At 39.4% G+C, this 23176-nt stretch overlaps 3 protein-coding genes across 4 annotated transcripts in view; 1 reads left to right on the top strand and 2 right to left on the bottom strand.

Moving 5' to 3' along the window:
- The window catches only part of LOC106571262 (5'-3' exoribonuclease 2), a 46186-nt gene extending 44182 nt beyond the window's left edge, over nt 1–2004 (top strand). For both annotated transcript variants that reach the window (XM_014144088.2, XM_014144086.2), the window contains one exon: nt 1665–2004. In XM_014144088.2, the coding sequence (XP_013999563.1) occupies nt 1665–1727 (63 nt within the window). In that variant the 3' untranslated portion in view covers nt 1728–2004. The remainder of the gene's footprint in view (nt 1–1664) is intronic.
- Nucleotides 2005–2842: 838 nt separating this feature from the next.
- LOC106571263 (homeobox protein Nkx-2.4-like) lies at nt 2843–5118 on the bottom strand. The gene is made up of 2 exons (XM_014144089.2): nt 4649–5118; nt 2843–4471 (listed from the first exon to the last, which is right to left on the bottom strand). The coding sequence occupies exons 1-2, from the start codon at nt 5013–5015 to the stop codon at nt 3804–3806; spliced, it is 1035 nt and encodes a 344-aa protein (XP_013999564.1). The 5' UTR covers nt 5016–5118; the 3' UTR covers nt 2843–3803.
- Nucleotides 5119–19772: 14654 nt separating this feature from the next.
- Nucleotides 19773–21714, bottom strand: LOC106571299 (homeobox protein Nkx-2.2a). Its single transcript, XM_014144208.2, has 2 exons — nt 21092–21714; nt 19773–20625 (listed from the first exon to the last, which is right to left on the bottom strand). Exons 1-2 carry the CDS (start codon nt 21324–21326, stop codon nt 20081–20083), a joined length of 780 nt encoding a protein of 259 aa, XP_013999683.1. The 5' UTR covers nt 21327–21714; the 3' UTR covers nt 19773–20080.
- Between the last annotated feature and the right edge of the window lie 1462 nt (nt 21715–23176).

Genomic DNA, 23176 nt, shown 5'->3' with positions numbered 1-23176 from the left:
ACAAACAAGAAATAAGACCCCAAAAAATGAACTTGTGACCGTGCATAACTATTCAACCCCCCCAAAGTCAATACTTTGTAATGCCGCCTTTTGCAGCAATTACAGCTGCAAGTTTCTTGGGGTATGTCTCTATAAGCTTGGCACATCTAGCCACTGAGATGTTTGCCCACTCTTCAAGGCAAAACTGCTCTAGCTCCTTCAAGTTGGATGGGTTCCGCTGGTGTACAGCAATCTTTCTCATAACACAGATTCTCAATTGGATTGAGGTCTGGGCTTTGACTAGGCCATTCCAAGACATTTAAACGTGTCCCCTTAAAACACTAAAGTATTGCTTTAGCAGTATGCTTAGGGTCATTGTCCTGCTGGAAGGTGAACCTCCATCCCAGTCTCAAATCTCTGGAAGACTGAAACAGGTTTCCCTCAATAATTTCCCTGTATTTAGTGCCATCATCATTCCTTCAATTCTGACCAGTTACCCAGTCCCTGCCGGTAGAAAAACATCCCCACAGCATGATGCTGCCACCACCATGCTTCACTGTGGGGATGGTGTTCTCAGGATGATGAGAGGTGTTGGGTTTGCGCCAGACGTAGTGTTTACCTTTATGGCCTAAAAGCTCAATTTTTGTCTCATTTGACCAGAGTACCTTCTTCCATATGTTTGGAGAGTCTCCTACATGCCTTTTGGCAAAGACCAAATGTGTTTGCTTATTTTTTTTCTTTAACCAATGGCTTTTTTCTGGCCACTCTTCTGTAAAGCCCAGCTCTGTGGAGTGTACGACTTAGTGGTCCTATGGACAGATACTCCAATCTCCACTGTGGAGCTTTGCAGCTCCTTCAGGGTTATCTTTGGTCTCTTTGTTGCCTCTCTGATTAATGCCCTCCTTGCCTGGTCCGTGAGTTTTGGTGGGCGGCCCTCTCTTGGCAGGTTTGTTGTGGTGCCATATTCCTTAAAAAAAAAAATTATAATGGATTTAATGGTTCTCCGTGGGATGTTCAAAGTCTCTGAAAAAAAATTGTTATAACCCAACCCTGATCTGTACTACTCCACAACTTTGTCCCTGACCTGTTTGGAGAGCTCCTTGGTCTTCATAGTGCTGCTTGCTTGGTGGTGCCCCTTGCTTAGTGGTGTTGCAGAATCTGGGTCCTTCCAGCACAGGTGTGTGTGTGTGTGTGTGTGTGTGTGTATATACTGAAATCATGTGACAGAGAGTGCACACAGGTGGACTTTATTTAACAAATTATGTGACTTCTGAAGGTAATTGGTTGCACCAGATCTTATTTAGGGGCTTCCTAGCGAAGGGGGTGAATACATATGCACAAACCACTTTTCTGTTTTTTTATTTTTTGAAACTAGTTATTTCACTTCACCAATTTGGACTATTTTGTGTATGTCCGTTACATGAAATCCAAATAAAAATCAATTTTAATTAGAGGTTGTAATGAAACAAAATGGGAAAAATGCCAAGGAGGGTGAATACTTTTGCAAGGCACTGTATATGGCAGGGAGACAGAGGGTAACTACTAATTCAGCCTCTCAAAATATACATTAGAAGAAGACTAGAATGAAGCAAAATGTTGCAATGTCTGACATCTTTGATCTTCATACGCAAATTTCATGTGCAGCATGTCTGACTGATTTGGCCCTTGTTTTCTGTGTTTTACAGGGATACCACTCTGGACGGAATTACCACTTGCCACCCCCAGACGGAAAATACAATTGGAATTAAATTCAGACCTAGTAGTGCTGAAGGCGATTTTTAATTTTTACTTTTTTCGCAATACACGTCTTTTTCAGGCTGTTTACTTGTAAGATGTTTTTGTTTTTAATTCTACCTAAAATGTTCTTATGTAATGCATTTTTAAAGATAACTGTAAAACTTGTGAAATACAAGTCAGTCAAGACAATTGTCATTGTCAGTTCATTTGGAAAGATTAGCTCCATATTTCAGTGTACAAGTTACTCTATTTTCTGAAATAAAACCAAATTCAGCTTTTTGCATCACATCTACATCTTTGGTTTTTAGAATCACATTTCTGCTGATTTGTCAACCTCTAGCTTTTTTTTGTCAAGCATTCATAGAAGAAATAATGATCATTTTGTTTATAAACTCAAAATACCTAAATCATTAAGGAGTTAAACACTTTAGATAATGGGTTTATTTAGGTTTTTTATCAATTTAATTCTTTAGTCATTAATTTAGATTGACGAACTCGACGGCAGTTGCATCAGGCCTTTGTTTTTGAGGTGTAATAATGTCATTAACCGATATCATCCTATTTTATATCCTATTTTATATCCTGTCTTGTTTCATTAAATCGTCACGGTCCATTTTCATAGGTAGATGAATGGCTGAATGGTATTTTAGCGGGCAGGTAGCACAATGTACTTTTTCGGCTTGCTTGCGTCTTGATGCTGAAACTGGGATCATGTAGTACAGGGCAACATGTAGTCTAGTGGTTAGAGCGTTGGGCCAGTAACCGAAAAGGTCACTTGTTTGAATCCCCGAGCTGACAAGGTGAAAAAATCTGTTATTAGCCGTTGAGCAAGGCACTTAATCCTAATCGCTCCTGGGTCGCCGTTGATAATGACAAACCCTGGCCTTCACCCCACTGTGTGAAGATGTCTCGGGGGAGTTCGGATATGCAATTCACACATGCAATAATATACACTTGTACATGTGTGAAATAGGACAAATATAAGCACCCACCAAAATTATTATAATAATTTGTCTCAATTATGTGCCAATTTAATTTGGGACATATTATCAAGTAGGCTAATTTAGCCTCACATTAATTAGCATTTTTCCTAGCCTGTATTTCAAAGTCACAAAGAACCCAGGAATAACAAAGAAATTATATTTATTGGAAATTACAATCTTAAACAATTGTGTGCAGTTACAGTTTGGAAATTCTAACCTTTCGTCACCTGATAATAGACCTTATTTTTTGCCCAAACAGCCTAACAGGTCCAATTAAATCTCCTGCAAATAGTCTTGCGTTTTAGGACTTTATCTTGCTGTATAGACTAGGTGCTTAAATGTTTATCTCCACTTAACCAGGATGCCTTGTAATGGCAGAAAATATTGGAATTTACATTTATTGAATCTGTTTTCTTTCAATAATTGTGTGGTGGTAATAAGAAATAAACAACACAAATTGTAACATTGCTATAATGTAAAGTACAATATCATTGGAATAATTTAATTACATTAGATCTGTTTGAAATCATTGTGCTATACCTGTGAAATTCGATGCATTCCAGTCAATGTGGCTCATAATTATTCTATCAACATAAATAAGCAGTAATGCTTACATGCCAAGCGATATATTTTTAAAGTTTAACAGGAATGTGATTGTTATATATTTACGCTATGCAGCAGCAGTCACATTTTGTAATTTACCAAAACAATTTTTGAACAAATATTTCGTTTAAAAACAAAAATCATAGTCACATGAAATATTTTTGTTAGCTATATACAGTTAAGGTTCATTCATCGAAATATTACAATACTTCGGACTGATACCCTCGTGTCCTTAAAGAATTGAATGCCAACAAATAACTTCACTCCCTTTTACACCCGAATAATACCGTCACGGAGTGCTTGGGAGTCTCATTTTTATCAAATACTCTTGATCAAAAGTATACACGCACGGTCGACTGTTAATAATAGGTGCACCATGCACCTCCAAAATGTCAAATTCTGGTGCTTCTGTTGTCCTCAATGTCAACGACCAATGTCTTTCCGGCTTAAAATCCACTTGACGTTATTTGTCTCCCGAATTAAAATGTAAATTTCTTCCTTCTACCAAGTTCTGCCATAAAGCAGGTTTGAACTGACCATGTTATTGGTGTACTCGAGGAGAGCCGCTTCTGTCTGAGCCATGTTAATCTGGCTGTGTAAACTAGGGGGACTGGGGGACATTTCCTCCAGTTCTTCAGCAGTGGATAACGGATGATGCACCAGCTGATTCTGATGGTGATTGACCACCGCACTGCCCGAAGCTGTCATCTCTCCACTAGAGACGTTCTGCTGCTGCACCTGCTGATGCCCAGACGTCGGTGTGCTGGATCCGTTCTGACTGGGCTTGCCATCCTTCACGAGAACCGGGACTGCCACCCGCCTCGGTGACTGCTGTGGGCACACATTGCCATTCTCCTGTTGAATCTGCAGAGTGGCTTTGTCCTTTGCCTGGCGTTTCATTTTGTACCGGTGGTTCTGGAACCAAATCTTGACCTGTGTTGGTGACAGGTGAATCATGCTCGCCAGGTGTTCCCTCTCGGGTGCTGACAGGTATTTCTGCTGCTTAAACCGCCTCTCCAGCTCGTACACCTGGGCCTGAGAGAAGAGCACCCTTCGTTTTCTCCTGGGCGCAGAGTGTAGGGTCACCATGGACTTGGTGGCGTCCATCCCTGCCAGCGTCCCCATCCCGGTCATGTTCATCCCATTGGAAGCCCCCATGAATCTAGAAACTGCAATAGCGCACAGATACAGGCTGTTAACTTAGACTGCATCTAATATGAATTTATTTAAGTGCTGTGCATCATGCACCATTACAATGTAGTTTCCATTCATTTTAATTTCTTATTGAAAACGAATTGTCTTGGCATTTATTTGAAAAGAAACAAGACTGAGCTTTTTCAACTTACTTGTTGGGTAGCGGGGTTCGGTGTTTGCACTATACCATGCAGTTGCTGCTGCGCCGTTCCTCATGGTGTCTTGGTACGACGGGAGGTCTCCCATATTACCGATGCTGCCGTTGCAGTATCCACCCATTGCGCTGGAAAATTGGGAGACGCTGTGTGGCATGTGATAAGCGGTCGCCACCCCGGTGTTATGGCCCATGGAGTGCTGCTGCAGTCCAGGTTGAGACACCGGAGTCTGCCGATATGCGCCCAGCGGAGACGCGAGGTTCCCTGTACAGTCCATTCCTCCAAACTTTCTGTAGGTCTCCTCGATCGGGCTTAGAATATCTGTCACTGAGAAAGGAGTTGAGTGCTTTGGGCTCAAGGACATGGTTTAGCCCGCAGGTGAATATGGCTGAACGCGGAACAAGCCCGACTGTGGTGCTGTTGTCCCCTCACTGCTCACAGGACACCTACGTAATAGAGTACTTGTGGGTCCGTCTGAGATATCCAATTGATCGCCTTGGAGAAGGAGGGGAGCCTTGGACGCTCTTATCTTGTGTTTACTCTAGCCAGGCGCCAGGTTTACGACAAACACAAGGGGCGGAGCAACGAGCCAAACGATCCAACAATGGCCATTGACATTTTACCGGGGTAATTGAGGAAAATGTTACTTTTTAGTTAAGATCAGCAAGATGCCGTCTAGATGGTTTGAACTTTAAACGTGAACTTCATAAATACCTCGGATATGGACTTGATTTGAAACGTATTTTGAAAGTGTATTTGGTCTCAAGCTATAGTGTTGTTGAAGTTAGGTAAAGCTGTTGCCATAGCCTAATGAAATAGCAACCTTTTTATCAACTCGAGAGCTCTTGGAGCAGACACGAGACGGAGAATCGGGCACAAAAATGAGGACACTTTAGTTCATCATCCAACCTGCCACATTCTGATCATTTAGCATTTTTATGTGTGTTTTCTCATGTTGACAAATGGGTGCATTACACCATATCGATTTTATGAGCTGTTATGTATTTTTGCTTCTTCTTTACTACATTTCATTCAGACAATACAATGGATGAATATTTTTAAATATGTAGATTTGAAGAATTAAAAACAGCCTACCAATGTTTTCCAGTGACATTGTGTTCACTGCGGTTAACGAGTCACTCATTGGAATTCAGACAAATTCCACTTGTTGACTTGTATTCCAGTCATCATGGTACTTTTTATAATTTGCAATTAGCCTAAATGTAATTTTGGACAGCTCACGGATAGAATATAATATATAGCACAATATCCTCCTAGAACGCAAAAAATGCCAGCGATTCAATGCCAATCCAGTCTTGATGTGAACGAGATTCATCTAAGACAATTAAATGCGTATTAAGGCCTTATATTTTCTAAAACAAAAGTGATGGATCACCAGTAGCATGCTAATGTTGTTAATAACTCAATGTTGTCATTTAGACTTTGATCTGTAATGGTCATTTTATCTCAGGTAGACGATTTCGAGTTCACTTGCTTTAACTCATCGAACGCTTCAGAGGTAGGCTATGCGAGTAGGCTAATCTGAACATTTGAAAAGGGTCATGGTGTGATGGTGATTTCGTGACTTTAAAGTCACTCACTATAAAACTGCCTAATTATTTTTACCAGAAATGTCTTTGGTGCAGGCTATTGACTTATTAATAACAGGTGCATTTATTTCACTTAAATAAAATGTCTGTTAACTTCACCTAATGTTCTCTTTTGTCAATCTTTATAAAAGTGAAGTAAAACTTGATAGATCATTTCTAAATTCTGTGTACATAGCAGTGAAGTAAGTCCCTGTAGCAGAAAGAGATCGCAAGGCCGTAGAATGGTTAAGTGCTGAAGAACAGTCACGCTTGCTAGATACTGACTGGCCTATTGACACATTCTCTTGTTTACTCTTTACTCATGGTTTTGTTAATTTTCCAAAAAAAAAAAAACGTTTTCTTGATAAATGTCCTGCTCTCTGTCTTGTCGAATGCAGACCTATTATGTGTAGCATATTGTTCTATTCTACTTCCCTTGTTGGCGATAAGCCCAGAGTATTTAATTTCGATAACATTGTTCCTAATTTTGCTCAGGCCTGCATCAAGGTTTGCCTCGCACAATTGTAGCGTAAGTCTCATTAAAATGTACATAATGGATAAATTCTTCTACTTTTCATGTGTAGGCTATGCATCTGTTGTATCATAGTTCATAATAAACCAATTGTGCTGTGATGGCTACCAGAAGTAGCCTTATTACCGCAGATACCCATTACCGTGCAGTGTGTTTCTGTATGCAAATAACCAAACCTCTCAACCTCGTGGACCTTTCAGTCAGAGTGTATGGCTAGGGACCACCGCGCACTCATTACGTCCATTCCAACGTGCGTGCTCCTATTATCATGGCTCCATAGAGAAGCATTCGACAACGAAAAAAAAAACAATGACTTCGGTATTTACATTAAAACGTGCATTTATAGCTATCAATACATATGCCTATTCACAAAAAAATATTATTCGAATAGCCTATCGCATGTGCTGGCTTACAGCAGGTGAAAAATATTTTCAGCTCGGGTCCATTGAATTGCAGGTAAATTGTTTTTGTCTTAATCATGTTTCTATTGACTGGTAACTTTTTATCATGAGTCCCTGATCAATATGAATGAAGCCGGTCAAATTACACTGCAATTATTATGATGGATTGGTGTTCCGTAACCTAATCGTTTGTGTAGAAATTGTAGAAACAGAATATTGAGCTAGCTGATTATTGTGTAGCAAGTGGGCTATATTCTTGACATAAAGTAATAGCATCCTATGAAGCAAAACGCTTAAACCCAAAATAGGTCAAAATTGTAAAGAAAGGTATTATTACATAATCGTTTACAAAAATATAGCCCATAGACTACCTATGGACGATCTAGGCCTATTACTTTCCTAGACATTTCAAATGATTAAACAATCCAAAAACTGTTTTAGGTAATTGTGTATATACTAGCTATAGGCCAAAACAGTCAACTCAATTTCACTTTTGATTAGATGCATCGACACTGGATGTAAATAGTCTGTTTCATCATAACTAATATAGCACAAAACACAAGACATTTTGGTTGGGAAAGAAAATAAGAGACACTCTAGCACTAAGCAGAACAATGCCCCCCCAAAGATGATAATAATATTAATAATAATTCATAGGCCTTTTATTTTTAAAATAATTTTTGCTTCCCGGCAATGACAGATTTTCTTGAGGTGACAAACTAACCAAATTGCGAATTATTGTGAATTCTGAATGATATTTGAATTGTGTTCAAATATTATTATGCTATTTATTACCTCTATATAATTGTGCATCACCTAAAGTACACCCTACACATTTTTTATGGGGTTATACATGCTTATTAAATATTTTAGGATCATAAACGAATTGCATGCGTTTTTTTGTTTGAGGTTATATTTGAAAATACCCCTATGTCTTGAGGTTATATCTGAAAATACCCCTATGTCTTGCAGGTGAGGGATGGCATCAATGGGGCACTTGATGCATTTCGGCATCACTGGCTCAATAACATGAGAGATTTGGAGAGGTCAGTAAAGGGTTTGTGCGCTTAGAGTGAAGGCCGGGTCCTGAACCGTTCCTGCTAATACACCGGAGATGTAAGTGAAGCAAATGAGCTTGTGCGGAGTCCGTGCTTGTTAGCTAACCCAATTCAACTAAACGAAAAGCTATGATCTCAACTTTCATGTCACGGCGAGGTCAACAAGAAAGAAACAAGATGGATAGAAATGATTTACCGAAGTATATTTTGTAACCTACACGGTTCGACGGTTTCAGAATGTTGCTGGACAGTTGGCGCCTATTCGTTTTCCTGCAGAAGAGACATTTCCAGAAATGGAAGTCCTCTTTGCAAGACAAAGGGCAGCTATATTAAGTTATGCAGCTGTGCTACAAACTACTAATCTAATCGAATCGTGTTGGGACGTCATTCCTTGTGCACGAGACGAACCTGTATGTCTGCTCTCTTTGTTTGGTCAATCCCTTATGAACGATTAGTTCATTTGAATTACACCAAACCCCCTGGGTATTTGCTCAACGGAGGGCCTAGAGGCTATGTTTGCCGACTACACTGTCTGACAATATTGTTAATAATGACAATATGTTTCACAAGAGGAGAGGTCAGATTTAAATATTAGGTTCCACTGCAGGCACACGGTGGCTTCTCTTGTAGGTAGGTAGTCTATGTCCTATAAAAAAAAAATGCTTTTTGGGGCATGCACGAGCAAAATCTCGTTGGTGGTCTAAAGAGCATGGTAGCCTAAATGCATAAATCAACAATTGGAATAGGAATTGACTTGATAAAGTTGTGAAATTAGTAAAGTCTACTGAACCTAATCTTAATTTTGACATTCAGGAGAAATATCATGGCACGATGAGATGTCAGGCCTAGTCATTTATGCTTTGCAATCAAATGTAACCGGACCTGTCGCGTATTGTAACCTGTCACCAAAGACCACCTCTTTACCTGGGAAAACAAGTTAGAATTACTTACAGCAGTGCACCAAAATCACAAGAAGATAACCTATAATTGAATTCAATTATAGGTCTATGTTTAATAGACTATTGTTTTAACTTATGATAACAGGCTATTTAATAAGATACCACACAAATATTTTGTAATATGTTTAATTGATTTAATGGAAGCACTTGGGTAACGTGTAAAAGAGCATTTTAAGAAAAAGTTGTATTCTAGACAAAATCGACTGTGCTATCCGGAAATTCAAGCGGCATCTATATGTAGGCTTTGTACTCCTTTATGCCATAGCATATACTTACTACTTTAAGGGGAATTATAAGCGAAATATAGACTTATTAGTATAAGAATAATAGCAGCTTATTCTCAAGCTTTCTGCTCATGGAGGGCTTTAATTTATTGCTTTACTGTATTTTGACATTCCCAATGTGTATTTTATGGATTGACCCTTTACTTAACTGCTGATTGTTTTGGCAGATTAGTGCACCAAACTGTTACATTTTTCGCGTGCAGTCTTCTAGGTACATGGGTCTGCATTGTACACATATCCAAGGGATAAAAGTGTGAGTCTACTCAAGACCCTGTCATCTGCTCCAGTATTCTTTGTCTTTCAATTCATGTTTGTTAGGGAATGAAATGCTAATATGTTGGGGACTGGGGCTTTAGATGTGGACTCTGCAGTAGGCTATATTGTGCAAGTGTGGACAACTGTATTGATTCATGTGAAATCAAAGGATATCAGCAGCCGATATCAAATAAATGATCGTATATAATCATCTAGAGTTGAATGGTGTTTCTGTAGGCTAGTAGTAGCAGAAATGGATACAACTACACCAAGAAATACGTGCATTATCGACACACCTGAAACTTTCAGGTTCTATTTTTATAGCGTATTTTATAGCAAATAAAGTAAAATAATTCCTTTCGAAGCGAAATTGGTCAAATGCCATAGTAAGCTGTTAGACTAGTAGACATACCAATGATGAGGATAATAATGATTATAGGCCTATAGCCTAGTATACGCCTATACTGTATGTAGCTAGCCTGTCTCAAGGTCATCTTTCTGAGGTATTTCTATGACACACCTAACAATATCAGGTCCAATCATCTCAAGGGCACACACATCAATTTGATGGTATTCTATTGGCAGGCTAGCATGGTGACTCCAAAAGGAGATAAAGATCAATTTCCAGCTCCATGGTATTTCTACATATATTGCTCTCCAAATTTGGGACACCATACATCGCAGCACAGCATCTCTTTTGATGGCCTATGTTTAGTCTTTTTTACACCCATGAGGCAAAGCATCAATACTGATATGATAGGGAATGGGAACTTTATCTATTCCATACCACCTTCTTCAATGTCTTTTATTAAGCCATTGAATGGCTTAAATTATTCATTATTTTAATGTACATGTTTATATATGTATATATAACCATGTCCTATTGTGATTCTGTCCCGTATTGCCAAAATGAATTGTGAGCTATAGTAATGAAATATTTGTTATCAATTATTGGCATGAAAACATCTGTACAAAACAAAGATCCAATGAATATGAATCTGCTGTCTATAATTAAAGGGCCACTTGAAAATAGATGAATATGCAAAGACATCCACCAAGAACAAGGAAGATTTTATATTCTATGAAGAAGACTAGTTCGCTGGACATGGCTGATCCATGGCCCGGTGTATTGTGCATGCACTTAAAATGAACTGTGATGGTTCCTTTGATGTGAGCCATTGTATCATGCTAGCCTATTTAGTTTGCAGATGCCATGTGTAATATGACGGCCGTTACTTCAGCCTCACACAGCTGGGCCATAGCATACTGTGTAAGGAGCATTACAGGAATAGATTGTATGATTTACTGCTGTCCTATTGTAATGAAATGTAGGATATACCCATTGATTCTTGAAGAATGTACCTTATAAATGCCCTATGCGCTTAGTACAATATGCTGAGGGTGTGATAATTCTGCTAGTTTGTATATGACTGTGTAATGTGATAGATATTATCACTATTTCAATCAGGTTATTCACGTGTAATATGATTTTATGCTACTATCTAGTACACCGTAATGAAAAGCACAGCCACAAAGTGCCCAACAGCGAGTATAAAGATAAGTGGCACTTTGCAGTTTAGGTATCGCAATTAAATTGATTTTCTCCCGCCTATTCTTTGCAGCGCACGTCACAATTCATTTAGCAAACCACATAAACACTCAGGAGAGTGATTGCATTTTCATCGAAATCACCCACATCTCTGTCCCAACTAACTGAAGAAGATTGCCCTCTGCGGATCAGGAAAAATGCAGTATTTGAAACGACGTATTGATATTGGGATATTACGAGACTAATCATGTTGTGTTCTCTTTTGTGTTAAGGAGAACACTACACAGTCATTATGATGTGAAAAGACAGTTAACGTGGATTTACACCCATCTGGCAGAACATCACCCACAGTGTATCCCTCCTGTGAGAGAATGATCATTAACACTCCCGATGTAAGCTTTATTGATTTTGTGTCGGTCTTATATGGAGGAGTGGTCTCCTGACATGCACCCTTGCTGAATAATCTCTGACTTCTATTTTGTTAATTGCATCCGGAGATCTCGTCAGGGCCATTCTCTCTCTGTGTTGTCCCTACCTACCTTGTGTGACTCCCTACTTAATACCATTAGAGTTTCTAGAAATAAAGCTGTAGGAAAAATATAATTTCTTACTTCCATTTTGTCCAGGTTCTTGAGGTTTTTGAGGAACTTCCTCGCGCTAAGCTAACCTTTCATGAAACTTGACAGGTGGGGGAGCCACGTATACACAGGAAATGTAGTTCAAAATTCACACTTTGACAAAAACACCTTGAATTGAATGAAGATGCTGTTTTGTGAAACCCTCTATTATCACAACCCTGGTTCATGTCTGTATGACATAGGCCTACTATGTTTGCTAGAAAGATCTCAATTTACCCTCCCTTTTTTCCATTTCCCGTTTTTCAATTTCTACCTATTACTCTCTCTCTATCTCTCTGTCTCTCTGTCTCTGTCCCTCATTCTCTCTCTTCTCCATTTAATCCCCTGCTCTTCTGAAGAGCAATAGGACAAGCAGCTGTGTTCCGGGGCTCTTGGAAAGGCAGCCACTCAAGCCACTCACAGGAGGGATCCAGACCACCTGGCTCCTACCCTGGCCAGCCCAGCAACCAACTCCCAGCCAGGGGAAGAGGGGGGAGGGTAATCGTTGACCTCTTACCCACTAATCTATGAAATCTATGGACAAAATACATTAAGCAGATGTTCTTATCCACAGTGACTGACAGTTAGTGCATTCACCTTAAGATAGCTAGGTGAAATAACCACATATCACAGTCATAGTAAGTACATTTTTCCTCAATAAAGCTGTTATCAGTAAAGTCCGTGCAAAAAGAAAAGACAAGTGCTTATTTAAGATACTATTTTGAGGGATAGGGTTTCAAACATTTTATATGAATCGTTCAGTTAGTGATTTAAATAGTTCACCTTACATGCAAGTTACAGCACTGACATCTTTATGATGAACAAGAGGTGAAAATTCTCGTACATCGCTACCTAGGGATATTCAGTCCAAAATAAAAGTCTGGGACTGTTGTGTCATGTAGTGTTTTTTTTACTTAAACCTTTAACTAGGTAAGTCAGTTAAGAACAAATTCGTATTTACAATAACAGCCTAACCCGGATGACGCCGGGCCAATTGTGCACAACCCTATGGGACTCCCAATCACAGACGGATGTGAGGTAGCCTGCAGTGATGCTTCTTGCACTGAGATGCAGTGCCTTAGACTGCTGCGGAGTGTGTCGTGTTTTGTTGTGAGACATGCGTTCTATCCAGGTTACATCCCAAATGGTACCCTATTCCCTATTTAGTGTGCTCGACTTTTGACCAGGGCCAATAGGGCTCTTGTTAAAAGTAGTGCACCATGTAGGGAATAGGGTGCCATTCGGGACATATCCATTTGCCTGTATGGACTGTGGCGTCGGTCAGATTCCTAGTGAAGAGCTCTTGAGAGGGAGTGGATGACCAGCAGCCAGGCGAGGCCACGCTTAGACGAGTAGACAAGATTTCCAGAGTGCCACTGTGCCATGGGATTAACATCTGTGCCACTGGCTGCAGGGAATGAAACTCTGTGCGTCCCAAATGGCACCTTATTCCCTATGTAGTGCACTACTTTGGACCAGAGGCCATAGGGCTCTGGTCAAAAGTAGTGCACTAATGTAGGGAATAGGGTTCCATTTGGGATGCAAACAATGTGCTGCTCCAGGCTCACAGAGCATGTCTGTCTGCGGGTATGAAAGAGGTGGAGAGCGCGCTGAGGAAACAAGGGAGACTAGCCATTGTCCAGGGGAGGCTGGATGACGGTTCACAATGCTCCTTCCTGAGGATCTGAGGTTGAAGAAGGCTACTGGAGTCTGCAGGCAGCATTCTTTTACTGGGAGACAATGGTCCTTCAGCTCAGGGTTGTAAAATCAACCATTCAATATCACTGTATGACAGTTCTATAGGATAAGGCACCACTAGTATCCTTATGAGGAAAGTCATTATCTAGCGTATAGGTTATTTATTCTTCCTGCGAAGGATGAGCATAACACAAAGGACATAGTATGGTTTCAATGTGGATATCCTTCTGGATCATATATCAGAGGTATAGTAGGTTTCACTTCTTCACCAAAGGTCACTTCTTCACCCCCCCCCACTGTGTAGGGGGAAAAATGAACACAAAAACATGTGCTTTGTCTTTGACAACCTCAATCATGTTCTATAAAGAAGGGAAAACCACACTTGAAATGGTTATGATTTAAATCAATAAGTAAAGAATGCTGAATATGTGGAAGAGTTACAGTCAGGACTGGAGTTCCTACAGATGTAGGATCTTAAATTGAGCCAGTTTGCTACAGCAGGAAAATAATCCTGAATCGACAGGAAATGGGAATTATTATGTGGGTTATAATTAATGGACATTTTTGGAGGGGTTGATATATTTTTCGTTAGGGCAGATCAAGTCTGAAATGACAAAGTCTTAAAAGTATTTTTAAACCTTGAATACACTACAAGTTTGCATTTCTCTGCAACAAAAGACAGATTCAATTAATATCCTAAATCTGTAGTTTTGTCAGGAGGTACAGTGCCTTCAGAAGGTATTCACATCCCTTGACGTTTTCCCCCAAAAATGTGTTACAGAGATGTATCACTGGCCCACACAATAACCCATAATGTCAAAGTGGAATTATGTTTGTAGAAATGTTTACAAATTAATAAAAAATGAAAAGCTAAAATGTCTTGAGTCGATAAGTATTCAACCCATTTGTTATGGCAAGCTTAAATAACTTCAAGAGGTGGCTTCCCAAGTGGCGCAGCTGTCTAAGGCACTGCATCACAGTGCTAGAGGTGTCACTAGAGCCCTGAGTTTGATCCCAGGCTGTGTCACAGTTGGCTGTGACCGGGAGACACATGAGGCGGCCCAGCGTCGTCCGGGTTAGGGAAGGGTTTGGCCGGCCGGATTTCCTTGTCCTATTGTGCTCTAGTGACTCCTTGTGGAGGGCTGAGTGCCTGCAAGCTGACAACAGTTGCCAGCTGTATGGTGTTTCCTCTGACACATTGGTGCGGCTAGCTTCTGGGATAAGTGAGCAGTGTGTCAAGAACCAGTGCGGCTTGGCAGGGTTGTGTTTCGGAGGATGCATGGCTCTCCACCTTCGCTTCTCCTAAGTCCGTACGGGAGTTGCAGCGATGGGACAAGACTGTAACTACCAATTGGTAAAAAAGTTCAGGAGTAAAAATCTACATACTAAGTTGGATGGACTCACTATATGTGCAATAATAGTGTTCAACATGATAGTGTTTAACCTCATCTCTGTACCCCACACATACAATTATCTGTAAGGTCCCTCAGTCGAGCAAAGAATTTCAACCACAAAGACCAGGAAGGTTTCCAATGCTTTGCAAAGAAGGGCACCTATTGGTGGATGGATTTTAAAAAGCAGACATTGAATATCCCTTTGAGCATGGTCGAAGGACAGGACGGAAACCACTAAGGGATTTCACCATGAGGCTAATGGTGACTTTAAAACAGTTACAGTTTAATGACTGTGATAGGAGAAAACTGAGGATGCATCAACAACATTGTAGTTATTCCACAATACTAACCTCATTGACAGAGGAAAGAAGGAAGCCTGTACAAAAAAACAAATATTCCAAAACATGCATCCTGTTTGCAATAAGGTACTAAAGTAAAACTGCACAAATATGGCAAAGAAATTAACTTTATGTCCTGAACACAAAGCGTTATGTTTGGGGCAAATTCAACACAACACATCACTGAGTACCACTCTTCATATTTTTAATCATAGAGGGGGCTGCATCATGTTATGGGTATGCTTGTCATCACCAAGGACTATGAAGTTTTTTAGGATAAAAAGAAATGGAATAGAGCTAAGCACAGGCAAAATCCTAGAGGAAAATCTGGTTCAGTCTGCTTTCCAACAGACACTGGGAGACAAATTCACCTTTTGGCAGAACAATAACCTAAAGCACAAAGCCAATACACTGGAGTTGCTTACCAAGACAGCATTTAATTTTCCTGAGTAACCTAGTTACAGTTTTGACTTAAATCGTCTTAAATTGAAAATCGTCTTGAAAATCTATGGCAAGACTTGACAATGGCTATCTAGCAATGATCAAAAGCCAACTTGACAGAGCTTGAAGAATGTTTTTAAGAATAATGTGCAAATATTGTACAATCCAGGTGTGCAAAGCTCTTAGAGACTTACCCAGAAAGACTCAAAGCTGTAATCACTGCCAAAGGTGATTCTATCATGTATTAACTCTGGGGTGTGAATACTTATGTAAATTAGATATTTCTGTATTTAATTTTCAATACGATTGCTAAAATGTATAAAAACATGTTTTCACTTAGTCATTATGGGGTATTGTGTGTAGATGGGGTGAGAAAGAAATCTATGTAATCAATTTTGAATTCAGGCTATTACACAACAAAATGTGGAATAAGTCAAAGGGTATGAATACATTCTGAAGGCGCTATAGATTATCTGGATGGAGGAGCCTTGTCTAGAGGGTCTAAGAAACTGTGAGACTGGAGATGGAGCAGGTCGAAGAAGAAGAAGATTACCTTATTGCCCAATGGACACGGATGTCCAACGGAAACTTATTTCAACCCCTCAAAAAGAAACAAATAGACATACCAAATGTTATTAATGCATGTAGGTTCAAATATCACTAGTAAATGAGAACATTCTTGTGAATCCATCCAAGGTCCTTTGTTGCCCAACTGCTCCCCTCTGTGGACAAACCACTCCCCTAACAGCTCTCCCATGTGCCCCTGCTGCCTGTTCTAAACTGAATGAGGTGAATGTTGAGCAAAACAAGTTTTTTACAGACACTCTCGTTTAATTTGTCTGTTAAACTAGTCAATAGATATTCAAACTCTTAACCTCTAAACATGATTAGATTTAAATAGATATGATCAATACATTTTTTTTTAAATCTCATTAATTAAAGACCTACACCTTCCTGTAACAACAACTGAGGGAAAAAAAACATTTGTCTAAAATGCTCAATGCAAATAAATTAGATTACAATTATTAACTGCTCAAATGACAAAATCTGTGTAATATTGGTCCTGGGAGCAGGTAAGGGATATACAGTATACCCAGTGGTTATAATACAAATCCCCTGTGAAGACTGTAGGCATCTTTATCCTTTTTCATTAAGGCATATACTGCCATCTAGTGGCTAAAGAATAGTACATAGTTGTTTGATGCTCAGCTGCTGGTTGACTTAATAGAGCCCCACAGTGGAGGTGTCATTTGTCCATTTAAAGAAATGTTGCCAGTGTATTAATTACTACATTTAGATAACATTAGATGGTTAATCCAGAGATTCTTACCTTTGCCTCGATTCGTCAGTCTCATCCTGATCATGGCATTTGTAATTCTTTATGAAACTCACATTAGCAGCTAATTAAAATTTCATTTTGGGGGGTAAATACAGGTGAATATATTGATAAAAGTTGCCTTGTCCTAATGAGATTTACACAGTTATCAAAACTTTACGCCAAGGTAACACGAAACACAGCCCTTATCTGAAGTGTTTCTAAAATCCCATATGGGAAAAATGAATGGTGGAAAAACAATTGGAACCATTTCCCTGTTTGACCGCTAGGTTTTATGGGTATTATGACTCATACTGTGGTTCTCTTTAAGGAATGCGAGTAACATTATAGCTTATATACCTATTATGTATTATTTATCACTTCAAAGTTGTGCTTGAAGTGCATGATGAGTGTACAGTTATCCACTGCCTACAACATGTGTTTTAGAAGACTAGAGTGAGTACAGATATTTTATGGGCAAAGTATCTGGAAAACTGGTTACAAATATTTAGAGAGAGAGTAAGAGAGATAGGGAGAGATGGAAAGAGTGGGGTTGCACAGAGGAACCTTAGGATAAGGACCCCCTCCCTGAAAAGATGCTGCATGAATTTGTAATTATTTTTCCCCTTGGGAGGTAACAATGGGATGTTTGAAAGCAGACACAAGTTGGGTTTTATTAGGGGTCCCTCCCCATCCCCTCCACGAGGCCAGCTGCCCATACGGAATACAACGTCTCCAACAAGGGTCACAAAAGAGCCAAGTGAGCCTTTACAAAACCTCAGAGATACTTATTCCTTATCCTTACTGAGAGATGAGCTGACCAAACTGACGCAGCTGAAATAGAAACAAAAACGTCCACAGCTCTCCATCCACCACTGCCACAACATCCCCTCTCTTTTCCATGCTGTGCAGCCAAACATCCACAGCTGCACTCTATTATATATTTGCGGATTTCTTTGTGAATAGATAAGCAATGCAGTTCTGTGAGAAACTGAGTGAGAAATAATGTAGTTTCAATTGTGTTTATATTGACTATAATGAATTTGTTGCAACAGGAAACATTATTCATAGGAATAGAGAAAGTCAAATGGGTCTTTTATATAATTACAACAGAGGACGCTTTGTATTTTCTAACTTCAGAATTTATTCATATCCATACATATACAATCCTATAAGCAATACACAGGGTTGGGTAGGTTACTTTCTAAATGTAATCCGTTACAGTTACTAGTTACCTGTCCAAATTTGTAATCAGTAACATCATTTTTGGATTACCCAAACTCAGTAACGTAATCTGATTACATTCCGTTACTTTTAGATGACTTTCCTTTGAGGCATTAGAAGAAGACAAACATAGCTGGCCGTACATGGATGTTACATTTTACTTTATGAATAGGTTATAGAGGCTTCTTCTAACCCATAGCTTTCTACTACATACATACATTTCTACTACATAAGATTAAATGATATCTTTACATTAATATATATCATTTATAAGTCCAAAAACTGTAGCAACTACAGATTGCACCTTTAAGTATATCAAAAGAGTGCGAGTTTGAGCATGTGTCCATTAGGCCTATGGATGTATTTTTTTATCAGCATGAATTAGACGGAGTAATAGAAGCCAGACTTTTATTCCATAGGCTGGGATCCTCACTATGCAGCTGCTACAAGAGCGCATTTTCACTGGCTGTCCACTGGTTTCAAAAACAATGATTGATAGGCAGGTTAAACTTCTTGAATTCAACCATTATTGGGTTCAAATATGCATTTAGATTTGTGAACAGCCATCCACAACAACCACAATCCATAAGGTGCAAATAGCTAAATGAGAGAGCAGCAGTGTGATTCACATCAATGCACTATGTAGATATCAATAATAAGTGATATCTCTATCGCCGTAGACTACACCACTGCTGTCATCCTTACCTCCAAGCGTTTATTCAAGTTGGATAGTCGCACCATTGGAAGACAGCTTGGACTGTAGCCTACAAAAGTCCATTCCGGCTCTTTTCCCGCGATCCATCAAACACATTGGGTGTGTCGTCATAGGGGTCTCAGACTCGCTCAGGTGGAACAAACTTAAATTTGTATCTTTTTTCAATGCTGATTTGAATGTCATTGAGAAAACAGAGAAGTGTCAAATATTTTTTTCGCAAACATCCTTTCTGAATTTAAATGTAATCCTGGAAGTAATCATCTAGTATTCTAGTTTTTCAGAAGTATCTGTAATCTGATTACAATATATTTGCTTGTAATGTAACCGATTTGTAATCCCTTACATGTAACGGATTACACCCTGGCCATACATCCTTTTTCAATCTGGAAACGTAAAGAGAATATAGCAAAATAGTCCTATTTGTTGTAGGCACGTGCATAGGGCGTTTTTACTTTTGAGAAGACTGTGTTTGCAATAGAGATTCACTTCAGGGTTGTTTCTGTTTTGCTTTGTGATTCAATAACAAACCTGACCGGAATTAGATACAGGAAGACATAAAACATGTTTTGCACGATCTGCTACTTTAAAAAAGTAACTCGTATTCATCTAGTTTTGTGCGTAACGGCATCTATACGCATATAACAATTTTAACAAATAATGAACAAGTTACCCTAAATGAAGTCTATTCGATTCCCCTTATTGGACCTGTATAAAAGTAATTGAATGTAGTTTAATAAATGAATAATAACCACATCAAAATGACAAAGGTTTATTCACGGCCATAAATATTCAAGTTAAATAAACAGTACACCAAAAACCATAAATTAATTCATAATATGAGCACTTTACAACAGACATAACATTTATTTATAACATTAATTTAGCAAACATTATAAAACTAACGGAATCTCACGAGGCCTAACATCGTCCAACTCATGGGCCACCCCATAATCAGCTTTGATGTGACTAAAATAGAGATCATAATTTCAATCCAAATCAGGAAAAGTTGTATTTATATTTTGTTCGAATCAAAGTTATTTGAAGTAGACCTATCCATCTTTTACCAAGTCCACTGGTACATTTGCGCCAAGTGATGCAAACTGGGCAGTTGTGACATGGCGTCGGGGCTGTAGTGAGAGCGCATATGCATGTGATGGAGAGAATAGGCGTTATACGCCGAGAGAGGTATTCCAGCCCTGAACGAGGCCTCAAGTTCCTGAGTTTTGCTTGTGTCACACGGTTTTCCATCCCGAATCAAAACCGGAATGGCCACCCGTCTTGGGGACACGAGATGAACCATTTCAATACCCTTCTCAGCGCGTGCTCTCTTCATTTTATACCGGTGATTCTGGAACCAGATCTTCACCTGGGTCTGTGTCAGTCTTAGTGCGTTGGCAAGGTGCTCCCTCTCCGGCGCAGAGAGATATCTCTGTTGTCGAAATCGTCGCTCTAGTTCATATGTTTGCGCTTTGGAAAACAGCACCCTCCTTTTCCTCTTCTTTCCAGAGTCGCTGCTGTCAACTGCGGTGTCTCTGTCGATATCTTGGGATTCGTCGGCGGACAGCTCTGGAGATTTCGGTTCGTTTCGAGAATCAACTGACAAACCTGTTTAAAATGAAAAATCGTCGGTCTGATTATTATAAAAGATGGACAATAAATACAGTGAAAATATAGTTAATATTTCATCATAGCCCATAGTTAATCTGAGCAAAGAATGGAAAATATTGAAGAGATTAGCTATATAATCTAAAACAATGGCCTATTGGTGACCAGGGCTAAACTATGACGATTACGCGTGGATAATTACGCAAGGAGACTTGCATTAAGCACGTATAATATTACACATTCTGATTACGCATGAATAAACTACTTTAAGAGTAGACTATTAAGTTAAACCCATAAGAGATAGGCCTAACTAAAATATGAAATAGTGAAAACGTTAATGCAAAGGTTTTTGTTTTCATTAATGGCTTAATTGATAACTAATTGAAATGATGATATGACTAGGAAGTGGACAAATCAATTATATACCTCAATGCTTAGGAAACGAACTTTTTAAAGAGCTACTCACGTGAATATTGGATGCTGTTGGAGGAAGCAAGCCATTTTGAGTAGGAATTACCACCACCATCACACAAAAGGCTCTTATTTCCAGCGTTTTCTAAAGATGGATTTTGCGTCATAATCTCACTAGTTTCCTCCTCGTTCTCATCCTCGGTCTCCTCCGTTCCAGAACCTCCATTGGTGTCAGGAAGATCCAGAAGGTCCTTTACAGAGAAGCCCATCTTTGTGTTGTTGAACGACATGGTGTGAGAAAGTCTGTGGTGCGCGCTGTAAACAAGAGTTCGTTTTTATCCCTGCTGCTATGCTGAACCAGTAAAACTGAATAAGAGGACACTATTTCAAAAGGAGGTTAAGATGAAATTCAGGCCGTGTCCTTTGGGTTAATTCAAGCCAAACGAAGAATTAATCCTGGCATGCTAGTTGTTCACCGCTGGCTCGTCGAGAGGGCTCCAATGTGTTGGTCATGGAGGAGCGCAGGAGTTTATGGAGAGGAGAGGCTCATGGATGCTGCACGACTAGAAGCACTTGCATAAAGGAAGCCATCGCCAGTCGGATTGGTCTATATAAGGTTAGTTAAAACACTGAACCTGCAATGGAAAATGAATCGGAATATGCCAGGGAAAGACTGAACGCGTGTAGGAGGTCCTTGGAGTCAAGTGGATGAAGAATATTTGTGGGTGTGAAATGCTAGGGTTTGGGACATCCAAATCTCTGTCATTGGTGCTTCAGAAATATGATGACTGGTATTATGGGACAGATAATTACCGAGATGGGGAGGGGCGTTTGTGCATTTCATTTACACAAACCACTATACTGCATTGCTTCAAACCATTATAATGTATCGCTTCAAAGCAAATACATATCTATTTAGGGGCAAGAACACCCTTTAAATATGTATGTAATTAGTCTACGTATCGAAGTTTGAATTGTGGGTGTTTAATATGGATAACTCATGAAGACCTTTTAGGTCAATATTTTGGTGCAGGCTTAAGTCAAGTATCCTATCATGAATAAAACATAGCCTGACTCAGAATGTTGTTTGACATCTCTGCAAGGCGTTTATTGTAAATAGGCTAACTACATTTGGATAAATACGTTCTAAGAGGAGAAGAATAAATTCCGTTTATTGAGAGTCTTACATACGGAACTTGCAGTAGGCTGAAATCAATCATGTTGGTCATTTTCTCCTTAATTACTATCATCATTATTACCATATTATTACCATATTATATCTTTATTCTGATCACTATAATTATTTATCGCTGTCATAAATAGCTAACTACAACATGCATCCATGCATTGGCTAGACTATCCATAGCTACACAATGTAATACATAAAGGCTATATCCCTTTGGAATATTAGTCAACATTTCTTCATAATAATGACACTTATTTTATTGCAGCAATTTATTTTCAATTCACGGGGAATCGAATGAGAAGCCGTTGAGTCAATATAACACGCAGAATATCGTGTTGATATTATTTACAGATCTTTTTATTGCCCACTGCCCTCATCTAGTAGGCGATGTGATGTGGGTGACAATGATTCTCGTTCTCAGCGAATCCTCCGGGAGTCCTGGGTGGTCAGGCTAAGCAAACACACGTACAAACCGATTGCTAAGCTGCGGACAATGGGGAAAATGTAGACAAATGTCCGGCTCCTTTTGGAAGTTTTTGTGTAGGCTAAGATTTTGCATTTATTTCGGTTGCAAGATAATAGATGATTGACGCCCCCTTACAATGTGCCGTAACTGTTTGGAATAAATCCGACGTTGCCCCCAGTTGTCATGGTATTCAACTGCTTTCAATGGACTATCTCTTCATTCATCTCTGACCGCCCAGCCTCGCTACCTCACACACACACACACACACACACACACACACACACACACACACACACACACACACACACACACACACACACACACACACACACACACACACACACACACACACACACACACACACACACACACACATTATTATTGTTGTGTTATAACTATGGCACCGCTTGTGTATTTGTTTGACCAGTAACGGGTTTCTTAAACTAATTTAGACTGACTGAGAGGCTATCGCTTACAAGACTACTTCA

This window comes from Salmo salar, chromosome ssa15 (genome assembly GCF_905237065.1).
Source record: "Salmo salar chromosome ssa15, Ssal_v3.1, whole genome shotgun sequence".
NCBI classification, from domain to species: Eukaryota; Metazoa; Chordata; class Actinopteri; order Salmoniformes; family Salmonidae; genus Salmo; species Salmo salar.
The sequence above is the reverse complement of the archived record's forward strand: the minus strand, read 5'-3'. Positions and strand labels throughout refer to the sequence as shown.

What these genes read in the sequence shown, in the direction of transcription:
- LOC106571263 (XM_014144089.2), bottom strand. Translation starts at nt 5,015, where the DNA reads ATGTCCTTGAGCCCAAAGCACTCAACTCCTTTCTCAGTGACAGATATT. An exon ending in CGAACCCCGCTACCCAACAA is followed by an intron (nt 4,472 to 4,648) that starts GTAAGTTGAAAA and finishes GCGCTATTGCAG; the next exon opens with TTTCTAGATTCATGGGGGCT.
- LOC106571299 (XM_014144208.2), bottom strand. Translation starts at nt 21,326, where the DNA reads ATGTCGTTCAACAACACAAAGATGGGCTTCTCTGTAAAGGACCTTCTG. An exon ending in CAACAGCATCCAATATTCAC is followed by an intron (nt 20,626 to 21,091) that starts GTGAGTAGCTCT and finishes CATTTTAAACAG; the next exon opens with GTTTGTCAGTTGATTCTCGA.